General features: G+C 46.9%; 1 protein-coding gene across 1 annotated transcript in view; it reads left to right on the forward strand.

Annotated features, from left to right (window-relative positions):
* The window catches only part of tkv (serine/threonine receptor kinase thickveins), a gene marked incomplete at its 3' end in the record, with an annotated part of 43050 nt that extends 34511 nt beyond the window's left edge, over window positions 1–8539 (forward strand). The window contains 2 exon segments of the mRNA XM_077648741.1: window positions 2199–2374; window positions 8405–8539. Of these exon segments, the coding sequence (XP_077504867.1) occupies window positions 2199–2374; window positions 8405–8539 (311 nt within the window).
* Window positions 8540–8747: the final 208 nt, after the last annotated feature.

The raw sequence follows: 8747 nt of genomic DNA on the forward strand, positions 1-8747 counted from the left end.
TGCGAAGTTCTTAATCTCATCTGCCCACCTAACCTTCTGCCGCCCTCTGCTACGCTTGCCTTCTCTTGGAATCCACTCCTTAAGGACCAGCGGTTATCTTGCCTTCGCATCACATACCCTGCCCAAGTCTATTTCTTGCACTACTTGTGAATCCCACTTTGCATATTCAGTACTTATGGGTAAATGTTTTTCGCAAGAACCTCTCTGGCAAGGTAAAATTCAAAAGGCAGCAAAAGTAACATTATCCAACGTCTGAAAAGGGGAGTCTCCTCTTTGGGGACTACTGAGGCAGCCTAAGGCGGCAACTTTTTTTGTTCGGCAGTCAGAAGTGGCTGCTTTAGGCCATATCAACAATTCAGATGCAATTTACTGCAAGCATATGGGCATGGGTTTGTTTTGCGCTTTCTGATGCGCGCTGGGAAGGTTTCTGCTCAAGGAAAGCTTTTGAATAGATCTAGGGAAAGAACTTGTGCTGCTAAAATGTTTTTGAGCATCTTCGAAAGCACATGAATTTATTTCACTGTGCAAAATTTGCTTAACCTACACACTCGCACTATTGCAATTCATTTATTGACACCACTGTACTTTAGGATTACAGTAAAACCTCGGGTAATTCGAAATTCTGGATAATTCGAAGAATTTCTGCGGTCCCGTAATTTCTAATGTAAATTTGACCGGATAATTCAAAGTGGCGGCCTGCAGCAGCCTGGTTAATTCAAAGATCTGGGATGCTGTGCGGGAATGTCCAATCTCAATTTCGCGACAAACCGGACAAGTGGTGACCCCGTCGAGCAGCGAGGCGGCTCAGTTTGCGAAGCACCCAATTCCCAGTGCTTCCAGCGCAAAAACGAGTCTATGGTGCGGCTTGTGTACCGCCGAAGCACGTGCCTGCATACGCGAAGGCAGTCTTCACTGCAACACAGGTGTGGATATCAATTTCAAAGTAACATGCTCTCTGCACTCATCAAGGTACACTCAAGACACGGCCAAACTGGAGGCAGCGGTACACATGCTTATCACTCCTCTGCAGCCTGACAGTGGTCAAGGCAGCATCTAGTGGAGGCACTGGTATCGAACCCCAGCAGTGTCAATGTGTGTCCCGTGGTCCCGTGACAGATCGAATGTGTGCAACGCCAGCCTGCGCCATCTCTCTGATTGGTGGGCTGTGGTTAGCGGTTAGGTTGCTGGCATCTCTGATTACTATAGTCGCCAGCCAGAAATTCAGACCCCTGATTTTTCGGACATGCCTGATTATTTGGACTATTTCGCTGCACCGCAACATAACCCATAGAACCAATATATAAGAACACCTGAAGTTTCGAACGCACTGTAACTGACTGCTCTATTTTTCGGACCTCATTCACACTTGCCACCTAATACCCAAGCCGGCATATAACATCTACACTGGAACCTTGTTAATTCAGATTACAAGGGAGTGCGAAACTTGATCAAACAGAATGAAATCCAAGCTCAAAAGGAGCCTCTTGATTAGAATATTTTTTTGTGGTCTCAGTGACTTCGGATGAGGTTTTACTGTATTATAGCACAATTCTGTTGACGGATGGCGTCAAGGCCTATCTTCTGAATTTTGCCCTGAAGAAATGCATGCAGGCAGGGCTAGAATTTCACTTAAAAATAAATGCTGTGATTTGGTATCTTCAGTATGAAAAAGTGGATATAGCGAAGTGATCAGGTTCTTCTACCAAGTGCATTAAAACTGGGCTATCACAGTGATTATCGCAGTATTTTATCCCAAAACTGTACATAGTACTGCTTTTGAAAAGAATGGCTGTAGTAGCATACATCATTGCAGAAGTTTAAGCTGACAAGAATCTAGGAAACTAGAGGCTCCTTAAGTGAATGAGTAAACAAAAGGGGTCAGTGGTTACTGATTGCTCAGGAAGCACAAGCAAACGTTTTAAAATGGATTTGTAGAGTATTTTCTTTGTAGAAAGGGCAAGTAAGTTTTAAGAGAGTAGCAGAAGAGCTATTGTTGCCAGTGGGGGCGATACCCAGAACTTTTTCACGCCAGATGCAATGTTTTACTACATGTATTCAACAAGAGCAGTCCTTCATCTGACTTGAGCAACACTATTCATTAGTGCTTTTCTGGATGTAAATAGTCGTTGGCCTGTTTTAGATGACTGTTTTGGCAAGAAATATTGTTTTTATTATTGTGCCGGCCATTTTTCTTGCAGTGAAGCCAACGAACTCGACATTGCTGTGAATCCTCGCGTGGGCACCAAACGCTACATGGCTCCTGAAGTGCTTGACGAGACACTTGTCCCCAGCCACTTTGACTCGTACCGCATGGCTGACATGTACTCATTTGGCCTGGTGCTTTGGGAGATCACGCTGAGGTGCATTGTAGATGGTAAGTGCATTGTTGGGGGCCTAACTGTGCTCACCGGCTGGTGGGCCTACAGCAGGAGCAAAAAAAAATGCAGCTTTATAACAGGTATTGCTTACAAAATATAATGCACATGCGTCGAATACCTGTGCGAGTTTTTTGTCTCTCATAGCGAGATTGTTGTGATCTGATGGACGTTACGTTCATGGATAGAATGCACATGTTGCATGAAGTGGTGGGCCAGAGGTATTTGTTTCCAAGAGAGTTTTCGCTGGATTAGATGTTAAATGAATTATTTTTGCCTGAATTGAAATTGTCCAGCAGAACAGCCACTCCGATTACGATTGGACTTGCCGATAGAGAAATGGGGAAACTAACGATGCAGTCTTGGGACATGTTAGGTGGTATGTGCACTGAAATGATGAGGATGCCACCTTACTCGGCCAGCATGGCTGACTCCAAAGTTGTCATGCGTGTCTTATAGGTCACCAGCCCTAAAACCCCTGAATGAACTAAAAGCAGGGACTTCTCATCCCTCCTACCCTATCGTCTTCTGCAAAACGTCAAGCAGGGGTGTGTTTTTTTTTTTTTTTAATGCCAATAATCATCACCTTTAACAGCGGAAGAGGACAGGTACTATTTTTTTTCTTTGTGGTTTCATGCGTCAACCCTGTGGTGTCAGAAGCAGTGCAAGTGCTGGACGAGACAAATCTTACCTTCCTTCCCTTGTACAGTTAACGCTGTAATACAACTTCGCAAGGTGTGATATGCCAGCTGTTATAAGTTAAGCTTTCATGGGAGCTCTGTTGTGCAGGGAGGAGGATTAATGGTTCTGAACAGGTCACGGTATCCACGAGAGGCTGCACCCACCCTTAGGCCCGTTTCACATGCTGCGACTAGAACGAAAACAGTCGGCCAGTGCTTTCACATGCAACGCATACCCAGTGAATTCGCTCGGAGGGACAGGCAAGGTTGCTTGATGTTTGCATAGGCAATCCATGATTAAACGAGACAGAAATACTACACGAAATATGTTGATGATGTTATGACCAGCGTATTGTTAGATGCAAAACATTATCTCTTACGTTTTGATTAGAATAAACAGTTATGCTTCTACCACGGCAATAGCTCCCACGTTGACCACACGTCGCATGCAGTCTCGGCACTCCCCATTGGTCAGTCGCAGAGCGAACACACTGACGCTGCCACTGAATACCAGCCGAACGGAACTTTATCGCAAGCCATCTGACTAGACCGATGGAATTGGCAGTGTCGCAGGCGAAAATCGCATGCTTGTGAAACAGGCCTTACAGCTATGGTGAATGCAGTGGAAGGGTTGAATTTGTGTTTTTCTTTCAGATAGTATCCCACTGTGCTTGCACAGAGGGTTTAATATGCTCAGCTTAATTGCCAGGTGTTCAGCAAGAGCCTCGCCACTGGTTGTTTGCAGCAGTTATTAAATTTCAACTTTTTGTTGTGAGGCCATGTATAACTTTTTTGCACTTTTGGTGTGCAGCTCTGCAGGTACTCATACAAAGGTACAGTAAAACCTCGTTAATTCGAAATCGCTTAATTCGAACTTCCGGTTAATTCGAACTGACGGCCGGGTCCCGGCAAAGCCCTGTGTATTTCAATGGGTCAAAACTCCCGATAATTCGAATATGCCGGTATCCACGTCGGTTAATTCGAACTAGGCGCCGATGGCTGGCATTGCTCCTCGCATATAGAAGTCACCTCGTAGCAAATACAATGCGCTGAGAATTTTAAAAAATGCAGAATGATGAGAAAAAAAATAAGCCAGCACGCATGAGGTGAGACGTGAAATTCGTTGCCCGAACCAACCCTCCGGTGCATGCCGTAGCAGGTTTTCGCTGCCGGAGCGTCGAAGCATTGGCTTGTCTATTTTTGGCTGACGCGCGGTCACGCGGGTAGCCACCCTACCGCGGGCGCCGCCTATGCTCCGGCCACGGTGGCTCCGGCGCAAGCCGTTGCAGCAGGTCAACTAAAGGACTACCTTGCCGATTACTCGCTCAGCGATGTGTTCAATGCAGATGAAACCGCGCTTTATTTTAAGTTGCTGCCGAACAAGACTGTCAGTTACAAAGGCGACACGTGTTCAGGCGGGAAGAGAAGCAAGGAAAGAGTGACGGTGTTGGTGTGCGCAAACGCGACTGACTGGCACGGAACGGTGCCGCTTGCTAGTTATAGGCAAAGCAGCGAAGCCTCGCTGCTTTAAAGGGCTAAAAACTCTCCCTGTTGATTATACTTTCAACAGAAAGTCGTGGATGACACGAGCAATTTTCACGGATTGGCTGCGCACACTCGACAGGAAGTTCGCGGCACAGAACAGGAATGTTCTGTTGTTCGTCGACAACTGTTCAGCCCATTGCGACATCAGCGGACTGAAGGCGATCCGTCTGGCATTTCTGCCGAAAAACACTACGGCTGTGCTGCAGCCTATGGACCTTGGGGTTATTAAAAACCTCAAAACACTGTACAGGCGCCACCTCCTAGAGCGGATTCTTGTGTGTATGGACAGCGGCAAATCGTACGACGTCAATCTCCTCGGAGCCTGCCACATGCTGGCAACATCGTGGAATGCTGTCAAGGCGGACACAGTCGCGAACTGTTATCGAAAGTGCGGCTTCATTGAAGGCCCAGAAGCCTGCAGCACGGCAGAGCTGGATGCTCAGTGTGATGACTCCGTCGCGCTGCACCCTGCCTACGCTGCTTTATCGGAGGGTGTTGACTTCCAGAGCTTCGTAGACGTTGACAGCGGTGTGGAGACATCGGGGCCGTTAAGCGATGCCGAGATTATTGAAGCGGCCTGCGGTGACCAGATGCCGCACAACTCCGGCGCGGCGAGCACAGCTGACAGCGATGACGAGTCCGACGGAGGCGACGATCCATTGCCACCCCCGAGTGCATGTGAAACAGCGTCAGCACTCGATCTGGCTGCGCGCTACTTCTCCGCCGATGATAATTCGGACGCTGCGTTGGAGCTGTTGGGCAAGTTGCAGGCGATGCTTGTCGAGTCATGGCAAAGAAAACGAAAACAAATGCGCATCACCGATTATTTTTCTCTTTGATATGCTTTGCCAATCTGCTGTTAATAAACATGTTTTTGAAGCATAGTGTCATATTTAATCATTAAGCTTGCTGATTACGCGAATGCATTTTGATGTTAGCTCCAACCGCATAAACAAATTAACTTTATTTCCTTCGACATTCGGGCTCTATGATTTTAATTCGCGCAATCGCCCGCCGCAAATGTGTAGTAGCGCGTAGTAAGAGATAACGATCTCAGATATGCCTGTTTTAGCTTCGGGCCGTGCTGCCGGGCGTGATGGCCGCTTTTTTTAGCGCCCGCTCGTTAATTCAAACTCCGCTTAATTCGAACAATTTTCCGGTCCCCCTCGAGTTCGAATTAACGAGGTTTTACTGTATTTGACTATAGTATGTAGTGCACATTCAAAAGCATGCAGCATTACCATAAAAACCCACGTGTCATACGGACCTGCATATAATACAGGGTGTAATTTGGAGATAGCAAAAACGGGAAAAAAAGTTCATCCGTGTATAATGCGAGTAAGGCAGTCAGCTCGAAGACGCTCTGGAAGTCACGAAAGCTGAACATCCTTCGATTACTTGTGTGCTCCGGATATGACTCGTGTAGCGCGGGAGCCAAATATCTGGCAAATACAGATCGGGCGCCGTGCTCGCGCCTACTCGTGTCCTTTACTGCGAACATGCGCCGACCAGCTCCGGCATACACGTGGACACACACACTTCAGAAGTGTCCGTAGTCGGTGCTTTAATGATCGTCATTGTCAGGTGTACTGCCTTCCGAAAAGCCCTTGTCAGATATATCTTTCCACTGAAACACATCTTCAGTACCGTTGAGCGCGTTTGATATCCCGCATTTGTTGAAATTACAACCGGTGAGTTCCCCGGGAGTGCTAGCCCAAGCATCCGTCATCCAACTTCACGGCGTGGCTGGAGAGGCCCGTGTCCGGCAGTAGTAACTGCAGGCTCTCCCAAGTCCCCACCTTCATCCAGACCAGGTAGCAGCGCTTGATGCGGTACCGATGCTTTCGGCAACTACAATTACTTCCCTTTTAAAAGCAGCCAAGGACTGCTTTCGCGGTCCTGACAGCGAGAGATCATGTAGCGTGCGTGGCATTGGACCATGAACTGATGCATCAGCGCACACCGGGCAACATTGGTAATCGGCATCATTGGACACCTATCTTTAGTTTTCATCGGCTGCGACTACCGTGAGCGATTCGGAAGAAAAAGCTGACAGAAAATCCATCAGATTTTCTATCAACTCCATTGTGATTACAAGGAAACGTAGGGGAGCTCTCTTTGTTGTGTTATGTAGTTGCCTCTGCCCTGTCGGCAACGTGTACTGCAGTGTTTACATGATTGTAAGTCACCCTATTATTTTTTATCTAAAAATCTGAAATGGGCGGGGGCTAAAGCATGGCACTTTACACAATGCCCTACGGGCCTGCAAGGTATTTCGAATAAATAAATAAGTAAGTAAAGGCAAGACAAACGAGATATTGAGGGTGTTACAGCTTGGTTGCAGTTTTATGTTTGCTCTGCAGCTCTCCCCAGTAGCATTCTGCTATTCTGAGCACTTTTTCAGGCTTTTTTTGTTTGTTTGTTTACTTCCAACTCTGCTGTCAGCGCTCAAGGGAATGTCAATACTTGATGGAAGGGCCGCTGTTCCAATCGCGGCGGCACTACTACTTGGAACGGCAGCACTTATGGGGAGTGCCGGTAACTGATGGAAGAGCCGATGCCGCTCGTACATAGTTTCTCTTTGGGTCTGTTTGACGAAATTGACGACTGCTGGCCAAGTTTTTTCAGTTTTCGATGTAGTGCTTCGTCAGTTGTTCTCCGGGTCCTCCAGTAAGCATCCGGCGCTCATTCATGGCTACATTCAAGATGCCTGTCGTACTTTATGCCAAAGAAACAAACATCGCGTCGGGCCGCAAGTTCCACGTCTGAATGGGTGATACAGGTGTGGCGGTTGCAGTAAGGCAGAATTTTCAGCTGTTCCACGCAATGTCGTGGTGCGGTTGTTTGCAAAGTGCAAGATTTCGCAAGATGTCATACTGTGGTTGTTTGCAAAGTGTGGGGACAACGACGTTAGAACGACATGGTATGGGACAGCAGCAGCGATGATGATAGTATTGCTAGTGGGGACAATGGCACTAGTGTGGACAAATAGTCCAGTGACTAATACATTTTCGTTTCGGAATGCGCCCACGGGCACACCTTCCTTTTTTATTTTCCTGACATGCAATGCAATATTGGGGGGGGGGGGGGTCGACTTATATTGTATTCGAGTTGACTTACAATCATGTAAATACGGTATATGGAATCACACCATCAAAATTGTCAGCTTGGCCACCACAGTGGCTGAGTGGTTATGGCGCTCAGCTGCTAGCCCGAAAGGCGCGGGTTCGATCCCGGCCACGGCGGTCGAATTTCGATGGAGGTGAAATTCTAGAAGCCCGTGTACTGTGCGATGTCAGTGCACATTAAAGAACCCCCAGGTGGTCGAAATTTCCGGAGCCCTTCACTACGGTGTCCCTCATAGCCCGAGTTGCTTTGGGACGTTAAACCCCCATAAACCAAACCAAATTATCAGCTGTGGCTGCCTTGGCTAGGTAGCCACAGCCATAGACGCGCTGTTCTGATTGGTAACACCCAGTCTCAGCACTTGGCTAGTGAAATGCTATTTCTGATCTTTTTATTTTGAATTTTTTAAGTGGAATAACTGTTTGCATGCTCCAATTGCAGAAATTTTTCTTTTGCGGTGATATTTGGAATGCATGCGATATCCCTTTATCCTGAATAATCTGCAGTGGAAAAAAAATGTTGTTGTGGTGCTCTGAACAACCTGCACATGCAACTACACTAGACATTTATCAGTTTGACCTAGTCAGAACATGCAGAATCTATTTAAACTGGCAAGCTCTATTTTTCTTGTCTTTTTTCTGAGGACTTTATATGCTCTTTCTATGTATGTGCCTGCAGGTGCAGTGGAGGAGTACCGTATTCCATACCACGATGTGGTTCCGTCAGACCCCAGCTTTGAAGATATGCGCAAAGTAGTGTGTGTCGACAATGCAAGACCACAGCTGCCTAAGCGCTGGAGTTCTTCCCAGGTGAGTTAATTTTTGGCCTTTCCCTCTGTGAACTTTCGCACCCAGTGAGCAATGTTTTTTTTTTTTTTATGTAGCATTCATACTAAACATACTAAACATGTGACTGACCTTCGTGAGGACATTGCATTAAATGTATAGTTTTACTTACCGAGTTGCCTACGCTTCTGTTTCATGCAGTGGCTTAGACTTTTCAGCTTTATTCCAACTTCCTC

This window comes from Amblyomma americanum, chromosome 1 (assembly GCF_052857255.1).
Source record: "Amblyomma americanum isolate KBUSLIRL-KWMA chromosome 1, ASM5285725v1, whole genome shotgun sequence".
NCBI lineage: Eukaryota > Metazoa > Arthropoda > Arachnida > Ixodida > Ixodidae > Amblyomma > Amblyomma americanum.